We start from the raw sequence: 18836 nt of genomic DNA on the forward strand, positions 1-18836 counted from the left end.
AAATAATAAATAAAGGCCAAAGCCTTTCGAGCACAATGCTTTTTGTTATCTTGGCTGTTGTGTTATGTTATGTTAAGCATGCATTGCACCTGATATATAGCACGACGCATATTGATCTCTCCTGGCAAAATGGCTTGTGGGATGATGATGATAATGATGATGATGATGATGATGATGATGGAACTTCGGAAGGAGATTTCTTCAATGGCGTAACGTTATACGTAATGACGAAGCTTTAAAAAGTTTCTAGAACTCTAGTAAGGAGACCCCCCGCAGTCACTCTCGTAGTCCTCAATGTAGCTCAGATGTTATCTTTAGCATTATCCATATAGTGGAGAGCAACCTATAAACGTAAACTTGGACGTTAAATGTCTTGAAGTCGATGAAATTAGCTTCGCGTTAATACCTCAACTTTCATTATTACGATACTTCTGTTTTACTTTTTAACGACGCTTCGCGATCTAATTTTTGATAGCACTTTGAATATATTTGTATGTCTTTTTAAGGACGTTATACGTGTTTTCGTAAAACGACTTCTAGACGGAATGAAAAGTCTGTGTTATCTAGTTATTAGCTTATTACTTACATTTTTGGAAAACAAATAATCCAGCAGGGCTTGTATTCCTTTGAGCACACTGTATCGTAAATGAATCTGAATATCGTTGGTTTGATTTAACTCTAGAGAGAAGCTACAACGAACGACATCTGTCGTACAACGCGAGAATCCCCAATCAAACATCTGTATATGTATACCACTAAATGCTAATTACACGGGCACATTCTTGAAAATGATTTTACATCGAAAATGCAAATAATTTCGATTTGCGTTTGATTGAAGAAAAATATCAACGTCAATCTTGAAGAATTCGATGTCACGTGACGCGGATACTCGGTGAATCAAGTTACCGACTGGGAATGACGTTATGAATGCTCCGAAAGATGTTACCGACGGCTACACGGAGTAACCAGAGATGAATAGGGAGTTGCCAATAAGCCGATTTTCACGGTCCAAATTTAACCCCCAAAAAAAAACACATACATGTAAAGAAAACTATACCAGGTACAGGAGTGCTGTGCATTCCTCTCACAAAAACTATTGAAATCATATTAATAATGCCAAGTACATAAGTCACTACATACCTGTTTATTATATGCTCAGCACTATCACATCATTTTAATTGTATTTTCAAAGTTTAATATAATGTCTTCGCTATAATATAGCGCATAGTATACTACGTACTAAAGAATATATTTGTAATATACGAATGAGTAAAATGTTTAGTAAATAATATTCCAATGTCCGGTATACTAATGTTCACTGTAAACACAACCGAAATCCGAACATTGACAACGGTTCCCGAAGGCAGCGTAGTACATGTAAGTGGGAATGGTTGCCTGTTTCGCAGGGGACGTATCGGCTCGGGGCCTTCATTTTAGGGGGCTTAGATCGTGTGTTTTTGATCTGCAGACGACTTTGTCCAAGCCTTTGCACGCAACTTTAATATTTTTATAATAATTTGTATCTAATTGTATCCTTATCCTTATCCCCGAAAGGGATTTCCCTTGGGTCTCACAGCTCAGGGGTTAACCCGACAACGATCCGGTGTTGGATCACGGAGGGACAGTTGCTCCTTTATGGAGAGGCAGTATCTCACGGAAATGGGCGAGGAGAGGCCCATTTCACAAGAATTTTTATTTATCCCTTTTTCCATTTTTTTCCATATCATTTTTCCTTTTACAAAATCTTTTTGAACATTTTCAACGCAAGGAACATTAAAATAATTGTACTCTATCACACGAAAAATATTTGTGTTCGCACAGTTTATTAAAATAGAGAAAAATACATGTTTGAATAACTATGAATTTCAGGTAGAGACAAGCGGAATCCTCTATCAAAGCTGCTGCAAATACTCAACGATAAAATTACAAAAGTGAAATGTCAATAGTTATAAATTATACTAGCAGCATTCGAAAATTCATGTTTTAATCATAACTTGACAAACAATAGGATTCAGGATAAGAATAGCTTGTGAAAAGACGCGTGGTGGTTTAGTTTAGCTATATAATTTACAATATGATGTAACAGAGGTGTTGAGCAATTAATGTAAAGAATATTTTATTTTAAAAACACAGTGAACAGGTCCTTAGAATTGCCAATCATTATAGTATTAATAATAACGAATTAAGGTGAAAATTTTATAGTTTTTCGGTTTTACCGGTTTAAAATTACAATATTTACACATCAATCATAATGTTTGACGAATGACGAACGGCACTTGGAGTACTGCTTACTATCAAAATAAAGCTCTTATGATAAATTGTCATTATACTATTCATGGAGGATGATTCCTTCGGTAAATATAGCATTATCTCATATTATTATGACTTATGACTCTATGTACTTTTAAAGCTTAATCACTCGGATTCTGGTTGAACAGACAAATTCTATTCTATAATATTCCATATATCCAGACGCTCGATTAATTTCTCTTATACGCAGATGATCCATCTGACGGTATTGAGAATACAGTGAAACTAACGTTAAAATAAATAAAAATACGTGTACATTGAATTATTATGCAATATTCAAATGATATTTCAGCTTCGAGATACCGCTTGAGACATCATTTGCGATCAGGCACATCAATAAGTGTATCCACCTTGAGATTCCGGCTGCTTAGAGTTTATGTACAAAATATATACTTGAAAATTTCTAATACTAACAAAAAGTCTCTTTGAGTAAAATTAAAGAATTAGATTGTTTGTACGTATGTTGTAAATCGATAAGTTTATGAATTAATTGAACTTTACCTATAGTCGTTTAAGAACGGCTATTAATTATAAGTATAGCGAGGCTAGGGAGACGGAGGCAGTTTTGTCTTATTGACAATCAGTTTCGTAAGTAATTAATTATCAGGTCTGAAATAACATCTACTGTACAATTAATTAAAAATGCTGAAAGATACGTCGATCTAGAATTAAAACGCGATCATCAGCTGGATCCAGAATCCTTTTTAATGTACATCCATATCGAATTTATGTCCTAAGGGTTCCGGGTAGCTACGTTTGTACATACAGAAGAATCTTCGAACTTTATAATCGTAATTACAATACGCATTTCACAAATGTCATGGTTGGAAAGAATCTACTTTTCGCCGACCATCATTTTCCAGAAATGCTGTTATGGCCGCTTTGAAAAATTCCTTAACCACTTTATCTGCCATCGATTCGAATTGCCTAATGGCGACTTACTAATATTACTTTAATGACAGTCTCGGTATTGCATTGAACATAGCACGATGTGCTTTATGGATCGCAACAGATAGCTCAGCCTTATTTACAACATCAATCTCATTATCAGTTCGAAGAATAATATCGTGAAGAGAAATACGCAGATTCGTCCTTAAGTCGAAAGAACGTGATTAATGTTTACGCGTCTATTCGAATGATCAGTACACACATTTTACTTATTAGAGGATGTGTCAGAGCATGGACACGTCGTTAGGTTCGCGTTCTTCCGCAAGAATGGACCTTCTCTCTTCAAGCTGTAGAGCGCTTCCGGCGTTTGTGTTTCTATCGGAAGTGCTTATCAAATTGGCCATTCCAGGATGGAGGTTAACATATCTTGGAACATGCTTCTGTGTATTCTGGTTTTGTTGAAGCTCGACGTATTTCACTGGGGTTTCTGTAGTCGGAAGTAGCAGCCTCGAGCTTTCCGGTTCAGAGATGGAGCATCCTTCTAGTAGACGACTCGTGTTGCCATTTTCGTCGTTATTCTCTATATCCAGAAGAGGAGGATTCGGCATCTCAAATGGCATCACTCCTGTGGACGTCAGTTTGAACTTTGACAAGGAGATTGAGAATTTCTGTAAGTTCTCCGGAAGTTGAATATTGATTTGATCCGTGTGCTGCAATTGGACGCTGGCCAGAGGAACGTCGAGACACGGAGCGAGGATCCGCGGATATGTTGCTAGGAAATCGACTATTTCCGGTGCAGTTGGTCTCTTTGTGTGGTCCACAGTCCAGCAGGATCTTATCAAGCCCTCTCTTTAACAAAATGTTAGTACCGGAAGTGTGAATTAATTCAGAAACATGAGAAGCGCGTTAAGGAAGCGATACAATTGACATTGACTTACAAATGAGGCTTTATTCCCCGGGGCACTGTCAGAGAATTTCCGGCCTTAACGTAAGTGAGTACTTGATTGTTACTCATTCCTTGAAAAGGAAAACTACCAAAGGTGATAATTTCATAGAGAAGGACACCGTACGACCAGACATCCGAGGCTGGGGTAAAGATGCCCAATCCCAAAGATTCTGGCGCCATCCACCTGACGGGCAACATTCCTGTAAAAGGATTTAGATCCAAGTAAAGTCACTTTTGATACCCGGATGGTCTAAAGAAGATGAGTCGGGCAAGACGAGAGATAGATACGGACCGGAAGTAGCGTTCTTAAATTTTAATACTGAAGCTGACTCTTCCTTCGAATAAGTCTGATTCGATAAATGACCTCACCTCTCCTCGTACTTTCTTTAGGACGAGACAGTTTAGAAGGGGATGCGTGGCAGAGACTTGAAATCTTGAAAATCTTGGAAAGACGCAACAGCCGGTCTGGTTCACCTTATAGAGAAACGCATTGATCAGGCGATCAAGTGATAGACTGGAGGACACGAACGAAGGCTCCATATGAGGGCAGTTTGTGCGAAACGTCTTTCGTTTTCATATTTAACTATTTCTCACGATCAAAGGATTTTACAAAATTTCGAACGTCCGTTTTTCTCAACCATACTTTAAGAATCCAGTTGCAGAGGAGAACCTCGAATTTGGTCGGATTGGCTCGTCTTGCCCCGAACCTTCTTCCGAATCCGTCAGACACAAATTGCGCAGATTTACTTACCTTTACGATTAAATTTATAGTAGTCATTCTCGTACATCGGCCGAGTCATTCCAAAGTCCCCAAGCTTAACAACTCTCTGAGCATTGACAAGGCAATTTCGCGAGGCTACATCTCTGTTAACAATTAATTTCAAATGGTCCATCAAAACTTTATTAGAGGTTGCATCATTTATAACTTACCTGTGAACGTATTTCATTTGAGCCAGGTAACTAAGAGCCCTGGCTACGTCCATAGCCATAGCTGTCAGCTTCTTATTTGAAATCTCATCTGACTCCTCGTAATTCTGATCATTAACGAGATGTCTTCGAGCTAAGAGGTACGTCTTAAGGTCTCCATAAAGCATGAACTCCATTACAGTGAGAACCGGCTCGCATTTTATACAGACCGCAAGTAGCTTTATGATGTTCTTATGCTCGAATCTCTTCATCACTTCGACCTCGCTGAGGAAGTCGAGTTTCTCATCGGTCGTACTGCCGACCTTAAGAGTCTTCACGGCAACAGCCAACCAGCCCTTCTCCGGGAAGAAGGCCTCCCCGCCGTAGACAGTGCCAAAGGCGCCTTCGCCAAGTTTTCTATTGATGACCACCCGGTCGCGTGGAATTTCCCACTTGTCCAGCCCTGAGGTATCCGACGGAAGGAAATCGAGTCCCAGAGACTTCATATATTTTTCATGAACACGAACCTTTTCATCGTATCTGATTTAAAAAAAAAAAAAAAAAAACAGGGAAATTACAAGAAGTAAATTCCTTGAAAGAAATGCTTTGGTCTCTCATTAAAATATTTTTCTTACTTCCTCTTAACAATGATGAACCCAATGATTAGCAAGGCACCAAGAACTCCAAACCCGATGACGTTCGCTACCACTATGGCTACCTCGCAGGAGACATCTAGGAGCTCAGCCAAACCTGACAGAACGCATTTCTGCGGTGGTTCCGAACCATCGTCTGGCATTTCCTGCGACAGCCAAACAATCGCTGACATGTTCAGAACAAGTTCTCCACCTACGATCTCATTCCTCTCCTCGGAGATGTTGGGACGGAAGTTGCCTACGACTCTGGTCTCGTTATCGACGTGCTGGATGACGGAGATCTCGGAGAACCTAGAGGGGCCACCAAGAAATTTGATCCAGCCGGAAACCTGCGTTGATATAAGCGACTATTAAAGTCATACCCGCTGTTCGTATTATCATTAATTAAAGTCAAAGTTACAAACCCCATGAAAATCGGTCCTCCTGATGATGTCCGTTAATCTATTAACCGTGTGATCAGAATGTAGATCAAAAACGTAGCTCTGATTCTCCTTAATTAACTGATCCATTGCGTAACCGTAGGTCCACATTGCGTCGTAGGTGTATCCCGCGTAATTCGACGGAAGCTCTTTATTCCTTTCGCAAATATTCTCGTACTTGTCTCTCCATTGCCGCACCGTTATACCCTCCTGCATGATCTCTTCGTCGGCGGCAAAGTATGCATGGGTCAATCCAAAATATCCATTAGTGGCGTTCATCATCTCCTCGGTAGTGCAAACGACCTGTTCTCCTCTTTGGTTATAATAATCCGTGTCGTACCAGCGGGGCAGGAGCCACAGTGGTAGAAACCATACGTAACCCTTTGCAACAAAAATATGTATAAGGAATTGTTTTAATTAATTTCAATGAATGAAAAAAAAATAAAAAGACTCACCTGCACAGCCGTCATACCCAATCTGTATGCTTCGCACATGACCTGTCGAGCTACTTGATCGTTTACGTCAGCAATGATAATTTTGGCCCTATTTTCCTTGAGCTGCTGCAAGTACTGCAATCAGAATATAAGAAACGTCCTTAAGATCGGACCAAAACATTGTGTAATTTGAACATATAATGGCCCTGTGTTCAAGAACCTGCAACTTACCCTGGACATGTCCTCGCTCTCGTGTTCTCTAGGAAATTTAAAGTTGGCAATGAAGGTGATACCATTTTCCTGAAGCATATCCTGCATGGAGGATATGTATTCGGTGTACCTCTGACCGTCCTCAGTGAGAGCAGCGACCCGATGCCAACCAAGTTGCTGGAGTAGTCGAAGATAAACGTGCTTGTACTGTTTGTTCTCGCCGATCGTCCTGAAGAAGTATGGATACTTGGTTCTATCGGTGAAAGTGGATCCTTCGGCTCCGTAGCTGATGATGACAGTCTTGTAGAGCTTCGAGACACCGACGAGAGGCTCGACCGTTTCGGAGCAGGCTGGTCCCAGGATGCCGACGAGCTTCTCGTAGTCGACGTTCACCAGGTAATCGATGTAGGACTTCATGACCATGTCCGTTTTGCACTGTCCGTCTTTCGCGTGCAGCATCAAGTTGTAATCTCTCAGGACCGTCTCGTTGGCGTTGATGGCCTTCCTGGCCAAATTAGCAGCGACCATGATGGACTTGGCAGTGTAGGCCGTGCCAGTAACGGGGAAGATCCCACCGATGTACAAAGTGTTCTTATCCTCGTCATCAGGCACCCAATAACGTAAAGTATAATTAAGGTTTTCCTTGAGCCAATCACAGGCGATGCTCTCTTCCATTTCTTTGTCGAAATCGTGATCGTTCTCGATAGGGAGCAATCTCCTATCCGGAAACCTGTTGTACCGGTCGATCAGATCCTCGTACATGCCCTGAGTAAAATTGGCGCGATTTATTGCCTCGTAGGCAAACTTCGCGACTGACTCGAGTTTGGCCCAGGTTAATTTGACCAGTCTATTTAATTCGTAGGTATAATCCCTGTTTCCGTTCAACGACCCAGGAAATAGAAGGCTCGTATAATCTTTCTCATTTGGGATCACAGAACTCGGGGTCCAGTGCAGGATCGTTATCGATTTCTCATCGTCTCCTCGTATTAGATATTCCTTCGTTAGATACTCCACCAGGTTAGCAAGGTTGGGTCCGACCCAGACGACCTTAACGTACAGGTTCAGCCGGTCTATCTGATCCTTGACGAACCTGGTGACGTCGGCATGTGCAGCCAATAGCAAAGCACAAGGCTGATCCTTACCACCGAGGGATTGGCACCGACTTGGAATATACATTCCATCCTGGCAAAATGATTCCTTGCAGTAGTAGGAGCCATTCGCCTGATCAACACTGAAGTTCCTTATGGTATTTAGAAGCGTCGCGTTGGTCACGTCGAAGCGCGAGGAACTTTCCTGTCTGGTGAAGGTCAACCAGGTATCCTCGGCCTTGCCCAATCTCTCAGGAACGAACCATCCAAAGTGACCTGGTGCCGTGACAGAGCCGCAGAGCTTGACGTCGTACTGCTTCAGCAGGGGGGTCGTGTCCTCGTCCGGTGGTATCCAGAGTTCCATATTCACCATAGTCTCTGGAATTCTTTAGAAGAAGAGTCCTGAGGTTCAGGTCCACCTGGTCCAAGTCCAAGTGAGGAATTAAGGATGTCAGGGACATACTTACATGCTCCGCTGGACATTCTTAACACGATCCGATAACCTGGCGAAGGTCTCGGAGACGTTGAAGTTGTCGTCCTTCTCGATGAACGCGATACCCGGATAACCCAGAACTTCCTCGAGGAATATTTTCATTATCCAAGAGGCTAACCTCTGGGTGATCCTCCTCGAGAGTTCAAAGTGGATGTTCAAGGACTCCCCATTCAGATGGATAACCCGCTTTGGATTGACCTCTGTATCGGATCACACGACAGACGTTCGAAGGTCTCGCGAAAAATGGTTACAATTTTCTTATTTAATAAAATTAATATTACCTTCGCGCATAGTCAGGCACTTATTCGATTGGGAGAGCTTAAAGACGGCCAGGATGATCAGAAGGCCAAGGATGGATCCGGGTCTGGACATTTTGACCGACCTTTGAGCCTCCTCCTGAAAAGAATACGAAGAAAGGATATTTCCAACGCCAAGTGAAGCCCGAAGGACATTAGGCTGCAGGTCGTTTAGTGTGGTAATTCCGAACGAGCAACGAGTCGAAGAAGCAACGAAGGATGAAGACAAATAAAGAGAAAAGCCAGACAAGTAAATATCAGTGCAACTGGCTGCCTCTTATTTCGCCATAATCAATTTTTCTTCTCCTCCGGTCTTTGTTATTTTCGCCTGCTGTTTCAAGCGGCTCGCCGGGCCATTCCGAGGCGACGGTGACCAACGGAGAAACAAATATTTTAATACTCTCGGTCATAACAATAACAAGAAAAGGCGCTTCTCGTTAATTAAACAATTAACGCACCTGTTTATGCATTATACTTACCAATTAACCCGTGTCCAACTATCCAATTAGTACATCGCGCTTATACGTCTCTGTGTACACGCGCTTGTCAGTACATGCGTCTACTTAATCAAGATCCAATTTCAGAACTTCATTAGCAGCAGCAACAAATTAACGAGATTATAAGATATTTATTGAGCTCGAACGAATCGAAATACATTGCGACTCCGACTGATCGATTTACGGGACGAAAACAAAAATTCTTTCGATTAGAGAAAGCAAAATTTGTTCGTTGGTTAAAAAAGAAAGTTTATGGGAAAAGAGTATTAATGAAATATCTTTACAAAGACGCGTTCAGTGAACGCAGGGCCGTCGGCTGCCGGATGGAAGAAGCGAAGGAGAAGAGAGAGACAGAAAAGGAGAATCAGAAAAGGAAACGGGAGAGAAGGAAAGGAAACATGGCATAAATATTTGCTTGTGTAACTTATGCCAAATTGGCACGAGGAAAGTGTGTCGTTGAATTTTATTAAAAGACACAGTTGGTTTATTTCGATCATTCTTTATCCCGGGAGATTTCAAGCTGAATAATTCACGGGGTCTGCGACCCTCGAAAAATCCTTAATTCTATACGACCAATAACAAAATCTAGGGAAGCAGGTGAATTCAAAGAAATAAAAAAAATTTTCACATTTTTTACATGGAATTTACTATGTATTTTTTCAAAATGCCCGCTATACGCATCCAATTACTATTAACGACCCGGACCACTGTAATTGTCGGGGGTCAATAACATAAAACGTGGCCGACTAATGAAATCGGTTGACGGACTGAGTGTGGAAAAAAAAAGTTTTGGGTCATCGACGGTGACAAGGCCAATACTAAATTAATGACAGAACTTCCCAATGGGTGGTTAATTTAACGACGTCTGCCGTCGGTTACGTCACTGGCACGGGGAACCGTAGGAGATAGGAACGAGGAGCAGTTGTAAAGTCCAACTGTAGCAACTCGTCGTTCTAATTGACAAATCAAATTGGAAGGAACAACTTGAAACAAATTTTACGAGCAAGTGGTTGACCTCGTCATCCTCTAAAACGACACTAATTCGAGCCTGGCTGGGAGGAGTGGGACGCGGAGGCTCCACGAGGATTTGGTAGCGAAACTTTTTACATTAAATCGATATAAATTTACATGGTAACGAAATAAGATACGACAAAGCTAATAAACTAATCAAACACGAGCGTCTCTTATGACGGGATTTTTAAAATATATTGAACACCTGTATGTAAATATGTTATACTTGGGTATTGAGGATATTCAATATGAGTGAATGAATATACAGAATCCGAAACCCGCGAGTATTAATTGGTCGTTGAACAGGAATTCCGTTGGGCAATTCTATTTTGACGTATCCCTCCGTCGGTAACATCACCGCCGCCCTTATCAGTACCGCCACGTGCCGCTCTACGTACCTACGGGAGAGATATGGACAGCAAGTGTAACTATCAAGGCCAAAGACGTTGCCACGCCTGGACGTCGGCTGTGGCCTTTCGTTTCCCTGGCGGCGCTTCCCTTTCCTACTTTCATATAAAAAAAAGACACAAACCAGTAAATTTGGAATTTCCTATTGTGAAACTCGCTAGATGCTTGTCTGAGATTCCTACTTATATTTCAAAAGCTTCGCGTGTCTAATAAACTCGGAGAAGTTACGACGAGCGCAGATTTGTATCATTCGACGCGACTGTTTAACGATCGAAATAAATAAATAAATATTTCCATACGACGAGCCTACAAAATATTTAACATTTAGAAGCTGGATCTGCTGCCAGCATTTACTGGCTAATATAATATTTGAAATACGAGCCATTTCTTGGACTTAGTCATAATGCGCCTTACGGTTTGCCATTGCTGTTTAACGAGAGAATCCGAAATCGCATTACCTCCTAATACTCTAAAGACGTCTCGAGAACGACGAATGAGTAAGTCCCATTTGCATAAACCGACAGAATCAACAAAATGCTGTTATTTCGCGTAACCATACCCATATATTTTCTATGGAGCAGATAAAAACGAAAACACGGTTTAACCAGACGCACCCGAACGCGGCTTCGACTTAAGCTAGAATCACAACCGTCGAGAACGATAGGTGGACGTCAACGAGTGCTGAAAATCCAACGATAGGCGAGCCTCACGTTACGTCATTCTGACAACGGTCAACGAAACAAGAGTTACATTTCTTCTCGCTTATCAGCCGTCAAGGATGTTTAGTCAGGCGAAAAGGGACAAAAAAACGTGTAGAGCATCACGAAACGTTACGACGAGCTAGAAACGTGCCACCCGATGTTGTTGGTGCGGAGTAGCGAGTTGAGAGAAAAAGAGAGAGTTAGTTGGAGAGTAGAGAAAGAGAGAGAGAGAGGGGGGGGAGAGAGAGAGAGAGAGAGAGAGAGAGAGAGAGAGAGAGAGAGAAATATCCCTGATGCAATTTCCATAAGAAATACAATTGTAGGATATTTTTAGAAATGTTGCGACAGCTGCTCAAAAGCGTCGCCAGTGACGATAGAGGGAATTAACACGTTGAACGCCGCGTCAACCAGCAGATCTGGCTGACGGCTACGTTTCGTGGGAGCCCCGTCACCCGTAAGTGGGTGACGTTCCACTTGATTTCGGTTGAATGGAATTTTAAAAATATTTAATGGAATTAAACAAAATCTAAATATAAACGCTCCGCGCACCTCCCGTATAATAACGACTTCGATAATGATTTTAAGGCCCCGCAGGAAACCGAAGATTTTCGCTGGGCCTGAAAGGCGTTTAAGAGGAGCGTCGACCGGGCGTCTGGAGCCGTCGGCAAGACGTCGGCCGATGCCTCGACTCGCGACAGCTGTCGCCTCTGGCGAGAAATAGGAAGCGGGCGACTCGTTGCCAAACGTCATACAGTAGGACCTCAATTTTATGGAACTCGATTTTATGGAACTCGATTTTATGGACAAACCCCACTTTCTTGCTAAGACTTTATACAGTGGGGCGCATGTGCGCTCCCCCAGCCAGTACCGTAACTACACTCTAGGGTCGGCAGCCATCCGGGCCCGTTTATAGTTTATAATCGAAGGGATGCCACGACCATATGATACGGTACTGTCCACAAGCGCGCGAGTGGCTATACGCATTGTAGGGGCGGAGCTTAGAACCTCGATTCTGTGGACTTCCGGTCCCGACTTGTCCATAAAATCGAGGTCCTACTGTAATAAGAACTTTTGCAAAATATATTTTTCTCAGCCATACGCGGCCGACCGAAAGAAATCGTTTGCTCGACAATACCCGGTAGAAAAATATAAACGACAGGCCAGACGGAAAAGCTTGATGACTGCTGCACGCAGGTGTAACCCTGACTGGCGGTTGATGAGCGGCAGTTAATTGACGCTTGGCTGGCGAAAACAAAAGGAGCAATGCAGTTTTCGCGACGGACTTTCGCAAGTGGGCGTTATTGACGCAATAGAGCCGCCCGCACGAATAAACGCTAGCAATTTAGTGGCATCGAGTCGTCAGTCCATTCGCCGAGGCGTTTAAGTGGCACGACCTATGAACTCCGTTATCACCGATGAATAAAACAAGCGCGACATTGATGTCCGTTTCGTATTACGTTTATCCCCGCCGATGGCCGCCACGCGTGATACCAAACAGGCCGTACGAGCGTATATGGAGAAGAGCGTCTCGATGGGTTCGCTGGTAATCAGATCGATGACTTTCCGTAACCCGCTTGGAATTAGAAGTTCCTTTTATTCTCTACACTGAAAACGTTAATCTGACCACGTGGCACTGTCATGGCGCTACGATGTGTGGACGTCGCTCAGGAAACGCCTCCACGCTCCCCGGAAAAAAAAAAAATAAATAAAAAAAAAAAAGATCCTAGGCGTTTGACCCGCGATAAGTGAATTCACTGAAGGCACGAGAGAGAAAAATTATTTTTACCATCGTCCCGTCGCAGGGCGTCGGCGTCGGTCGTAGTTTTATTCGAAATCCATGGGTCTCTCGTAAATCAGTCCTCCAAGGCGACTTCGTTCTTCCGGCGCAATGCACGTGTGAGCGCATACGCGAGAAGCACGTGGTGCAACCTTAACGAGGCATAATAACTCCAAGTCGTTACGGGCGATAACCTCCGGTGTACACTGTGACTCCGTGATAACAGGCCTGCAAAGACTACGGCAAAGACCGCTACGAACAGACACAGGTTTTATGACAATGAATTGCAGAGAATTGGATAATGTGAGTTTGCGTACTATTGCCAATAGATTGTGTATAGGTACATCGTACTGTGTTACAGACTCGTGGAGATAACGCGAATTCGATGGACTCGTTGGACTCGTGAAATTTTTTTTTTTTTTTTTTTTTTTAATCAACTTTTATCACTCTGACTTCAATGCGGCTTAGTAGAGTATTGACACCGGGATTTATTGCCATCAGCTGTTATCGACAGGTGATTGATTGAACGTTTGGGCACGTGTAAATTATTATTTGGACAATCTATAATGACCGAGCGTACCGATAGTGTTTTATCGATTGAGAATGAGGGTCACGCAGGTTAAGAAAATGGAAAAGCAATGCTGTCGATGTTAAGTTGAAACTGCTTTACGTCATTTGTTTGCGTCGATCCTTTATTCATCTCGATCGATAAGGATAAATAGGCTGTATGGGAATATTTGTGCGGCAGGTTTGTATGCTGGTGGGATATGGCAAAAAATAGATTGTTGTTATCGTAGCGCAGCTATTACCTCGGCACGTGCTTTGTTGGGAATAAAGTAAAAGGTCATCACTCGTTAACTGATATCTGGTTCGAATTACTTAACAATTTATTTAATCGATTTGAGTTTTTTTGCAATTCGAGTGCCTTATGTAACGCGAGTGGAAAATATAAAATTATGAGAATCCTTTACGCAAACATCTCTTTTGCTCGAGTCGGTTAAATTGCGCGAATTCCACATATTTTCGCAATTCGTCTAAATCCTTTAATGTATCCTCAATATTTTTCTTTTATACTTAATTTCTTTTTGTTTTACATGCTCCGATACGTAAATAGAGGATAGTAACGATAAAGGTAGATCCACAAGTGATTATTAATTCTTGTATAAAAAGTCCAGTCCGAGTGGTACACTCGTTGTCAAAAATATATTTGGCTAATCGGATCGTACGCACTTGGGATTGCGTAAAGTAGCTTCGGAGCGTAAACGAAAACAAACCGCAGGCAACAGCCAACAGCCAAGAAGCTTTATTTATACGAAAGAATCAGTTACTTTAATAATAGAATAGCACTAGAAGGACGACACTTTGTCGCAAAAGTACCGATCGCGATAACAACTATCGCCGATAACTTTCCCAACTGAGAACAAGCTTGATAACGATCGAGTCATTTTTAGTCGAGTTACTAATTCTGGAAACAGATTCAGCATCGAATAAAAAGGTATTTCCGAAATTTGAAAGATTGTATTTTTGTTTTTTTTTTTTCCAAAAAAATTCAACATTCTCAAAAGTCAACTCGTGCGTCAATCGTTCTTCCCCATTACCCGATTCAACGAAACATTTTTTCTACCATATCAGAAAGACTTGTTGCGCGTGTAATCTTATCGGCCGATGTATATACCTACGTAGGAAGAAATTATGAAACCGCAAATGCCTGACGCATACGAACGAAGTGCGAATGAAAATTTAGTAATCTGGGACAAGCCAGATATTTTTTGTCGATTAAAATATATATGTAAAACATGATATTTCTCTCTACCCGATTAGCAATAATCGTAAGCACGAAGGACACGCGCAAATTCGCAAACTACTATTTTCCGTCCTCGCGTCTTTCCCAGTCAACTTCCTCTCGAACTTCTTATGTACCTACATTGCCCATTTACACGCGCCACGCCATGCTTTCCCTCTTGATGCGCGCAAACAACTTTACGAGCGTTCCTAGAATAATTATTAACACACGCTCAGACCAAGCGAAGCGAGTCAACATTCGCATATCCAACTCTCCCGGCCACGTCGCACGCGGCAAGGTTTGCCATTTGCAGCTCGCAAAAATATACAGTGAACGCGTAGCGTGTGTGACGGATCATTGAGTCACATATCACAGAAATAAATTTCATTGAGACGTTGCTCTCTCCATTCATTTCCAAATCTGCAGTAGGTCTTAATCGCGCCTTCGCACTCGTTCCCTCGCCATTACTACGATTCCCTATGAAATTACAATTCACGTTCGAGAACACTAGATTCAGACGGAGAATTCATGATATATCTCACACAGGAAATGAATAACAGCTGAAAAAAATTCTACGCGACATATCATCGGCGTAAGAATATCCCGGTGCATGCCGCTTGAAAATTAGTCACGGGTCATTATACGTAATAATAATAAAATGACAAGCCACAGACAATGAATGGATTATTCAACATCGAATCCATGTATGTATCGCTGCAGGTTGATATCCTCCGCTCCATCGGCGAGCAGCTCTTGGCCACCGATCTCGCGAAAACAAAGCAATCAAGGCGCGGCAGCGCGCTGCATGTTCCTGGTCTATTAATAAATTCCGGTAAACGGCCGAGTTGTGCATTCTCCCGAGCCGCAACCAAAGACCACGAGGTTTTCACGTGTGCGCAACGAGTCGCGCGAGTGGTGAAAATTTATCAAGTGGCGAGGAGATACACGAGAGTACGAACGACTGTGATGCCCAGAAATTGGCGGATCTCGCCTCTACCTTGAAAATCCACGTGCGCCCGAACTTTGTTATTTCCTATCCGTCCAGCGGTATTCACGTTTTACGGAAAAGTGTATTCGACCATTAGCAGGCGTTCAAACGTCAAAAGAAAAGGCTTGTAAAAATTCAACAAGTGTCTGCCGCAAGAGAGATAAGGAATAACACAGTGAACTACGCAGTTGAATTTTCTAGGCGAAATTCTGACAACGCGCCGCCGCTACCGAGGGACTTCCCTATCTGACCCCCGCATCCATTCGTCTTTATTCCAGCTCGAGGGGAGAGTGGCTATTCTAGTGGAAGACCAATTCTCGAAAGAGTCAAGGTTCCGACATACTCTGGTTACAGCGCATGACGCTGATGATGTCGCGCAATGCGTAAACAAGTTTAGCGTCCACGCACGAGGCACGTATTGGCAGTACGATTTATTTGGCTGAGAATAACGTTAGCCAAGAAGACCGAGTTAATTGCCGCTTCGCGTTTGGTTTATGCACAAGCGTGAACGCGACGGGTAACCCGTGGGAGGACCGAAGGTCAAAGGGACCAAGGAATGTGCAAAGGTAGATGGCACTGAGCTTGCGATGTCCGATGTTCGAATTGGCAAAGGGTCGAATGCATGGGCGAGGTAATGGCCTTGTGATTTGCAGTCCAGCGCAGCCAACCGAGAGAGAAACTGCAAGGCTGATTACACCCTGCGGCCCGGTTCATTGCCCAGCGATGTCTGAGAACGAGAAATCTCGTGGAATTGAAATTCCTGAGGAATGTCTACGACTTGGAATAGTTAGCCCGTGTCACATCGGAGGTGCCAACCTGATGTCTTTGTACAAATCGACCTGTCAATCTCATCGAACCTGCCAGTCAGTTACTTCACTGCTTGGATGCTGACCTTGCCTTTCTTGGTTTGACGTATCTTTTTACTGTCGCGATTCTACGATTCTGTTTTTCAGAGCCGACACGACTGAATAATTCTCACGTTTTCGTCGGAGCTGCTTCCACCTATGTCTAATTAACACGAGCTCTGCACGCCCAAGCAGATTGCACCTCTGACGCAAACGGAAAGGTTATGCTAATTCAATCGGCGACGTGCATTGTCTCTGCAAGTCTGGTAAACAAGTCAAAGAAGGCAGATGGAGAGACAGTGACTTCGGCCGAGTCTCCTTCCGGCATGATCCCGATCCTCTTTGGCTCGACTCTATTATGGTCGTTCGAACCTAATGTCGTCATTGAGTCATTGCACCAGCGTCGAGATACAAGAATTTATCCATATAGCCGATCGATCGTATCGACCTGGTAAGCTGACGGAAAATTTATGTGTATCGGGGTATTAGTATGATTGGTATGCAAGCAATGATCACGGGAAGGTGGAATGACGATTAGTAAACTTTTGTAACAGTAGCAAAACTTTAATAACTCTTTTAACGAATGATAGGAACTTTTATGCTTAATTGTAAATTTGATTTTCAGAACGTGTGGTAGTTTTTGTTGGAAAACATAACTATCATTAGTAGAACGAATTTAGGCAAATCAACCTTGTTTTTGGCTCCATGATGTCTAAGCGTGTAAATTATTGTTTACTACGAAGCATCAAGCGATCTAGCACGTTGTTGAGTCAGACAAGAGACAGGCTGATACAACCGACACAGCCCAGATCCGATTTTATCGTCATCGAAGCGCACGCACAGCGCAAGCGCAGTAAAGTCCCTAGAGAAATTACTACGAAAACTACGGAATCACACGTTGCGCATTCGTATTTACGATGGAAACTGATAGACCAACTTCCTTTGTACAAATTTCTGTTACTTATTGTTCCCAAGTCAGCCTCTCCTCTGGTTCAGAATTACTAACCTTACCGGTCGAGTGCAAAGATAAAATGCATGATCAGTCTGCAAGGACGCGTGTCTGACTATTGATCGTATAGGCAGCTAATCGACTCGTACAAACAAGTTTTTATATTTAACGCAGAAGTTGTTGTTACAATCACTATGATAAACCTGCAACTTCAGCCTTCTTGCTTGCTTGTCAGACGATCTTTCTCATGTTCCTCTTTATTTATTCATTAGGAATTTTAAGGCAGAGTGCAATCCGTCTTCAATAAACTTAAACCGAGTCAAATATTTTATAACGGTACTGATTAACGAGTCACGGTCGTTTGCACAGTTGTTTTCAAATGTGTACATTCCACAGGCTTGTATTACGTGATATCTTCTAACACTTTTGAAGTTTCCTTGTTTTACCCACCTAACCGCGATAAGTTTTCCTTAAGCTATCAAAACATCTGCTTCGTGTTCATAGATAATCAATAACACGATAATCGACTTACCCGATATTCAAACTTGAGCTTCTTCTATGTGCTTCTGCCTTGATTTCCATGCAAACGCGCGTTCCTCGTTCTTCTTCGCGAATCACCAATTGCATTTATGCCGATGAGACTGCCAGACGAATCTCGATGCGGTTTTAACGAATTATCCAAGTTATCGCAGAAGCGTCGAGACACGAGTACGCGATTGATTGCGTCCTGCCACGACACTCCATTAATTCAATGCGATTTTGCCCAGAAATTAAAACCTGACACGATTAGGAATAATCAAAACAATAACTGCCATTAGTTCGCCACAAAGTAAATTCTCCTTTGTCAGTTCATTATTAATACAGCACCAACTGTCATTGCACGGTTTGTTGTGCGCTTCACGACATTGAAGTAAAGTGATAAAAAATTCCTTGAGCACAGTCAGGAAACAACTTCACACTATATTTCCTATCTCTCTTTGCCGATTGAAGAGCCGTGGCACTGAAATGTCGCGTGCACTCCATGGTCGTCCATTCATAAAAGATGCGTCGCGAAAGGTCACGCGTACGCAAAATCCGTCAAATAACTAGGATACTGGTTGTTAAGGTCGTTGTGTGGTTCGTACTGCTGATTAGAGCGATGGAACGATAATGAAGGAGAGGAGCTCAGGGTCACGACGACACCGAACGTTCGGCGGTTGGCGCTAGACTGAATCGACGCCGAGTCTTTGCTCGG

At 42.7% G+C, this 18836-nt stretch overlaps 1 protein-coding gene across 5 annotated transcripts; it reads right to left on the reverse strand.

The window, feature by feature from the left end:
• Positions 1-1804: 1804 nt before the first annotated feature.
• On the reverse strand, positions 1805-18821 carry LOC107275141. Of its 5 annotated transcripts, XM_025079708.1 has the most exons (13): positions 18135-18270; positions 10550-10657; positions 8629-8743; positions 8322-8547; positions 6788-8240; positions 6578-6691; positions 6108-6503; positions 5686-6032; positions 5075-5590; positions 4896-5008; positions 4514-4618; positions 4137-4344; positions 1805-4047 (listed from the first exon to the last, which is right to left on the reverse strand). In XM_025079708.1, the coding sequence occupies exons 3-13, from the start codon at positions 8717-8719 to the stop codon at positions 3483-3485; spliced, it is 4134 nt and encodes a 1377-aa protein (XP_024935476.1). In that variant the 5' UTR covers positions 8720-8743; positions 10550-10657; positions 18135-18270; the 3' UTR covers positions 1805-3482. The 5 variants fall into 5 exon arrangements, with proteins under 5 accessions (XP_024935476.1, XP_015610462.1, XP_024935474.1 ...); XM_015754976.2 differs by lacking the exon at positions 10550-10657 and having other exon boundaries at positions 18135-18821; XM_025079706.1 differs by lacking the exons at positions 10550-10657; positions 18135-18270 and adding an exon at positions 13047-13268.
• Positions 18822-18836: the final 15 nt, after the last annotated feature.

This window comes from Cephus cinctus, unplaced genomic scaffold, assembly GCF_000341935.2.
Source record: "Cephus cinctus unplaced genomic scaffold, Ccin1 Ccin1_scaffold0123, whole genome shotgun sequence".
Lineage (NCBI taxonomy): Eukaryota > Metazoa > Arthropoda > Insecta > Hymenoptera > Cephidae > Cephus > Cephus cinctus.

Excerpts from the sequence above, each read along its gene's own strand:
- LOC107275141 (XM_025079706.1), bottom strand. The coding sequence starts at position 13,166 with ATGCGCTCACACGTGCATTGCGCCGGAAGAACGAAGTCGCCTTGGAGG. Across the intron at positions 5,009-5,074 it reads CAAATGAAATACGTTCACAG|AGATGTAGCCTCGCGAAATT; the intron begins GTAAGTTATAAA and ends AATTGTTAACAG. Across the intron at positions 4,619-4,895 it reads CTATAAATTTAATCGTAAAG|GTGAACCAGACCGGCTGTTG; the intron begins GTAAGTAAATCT and ends TTTCTCTATAAG.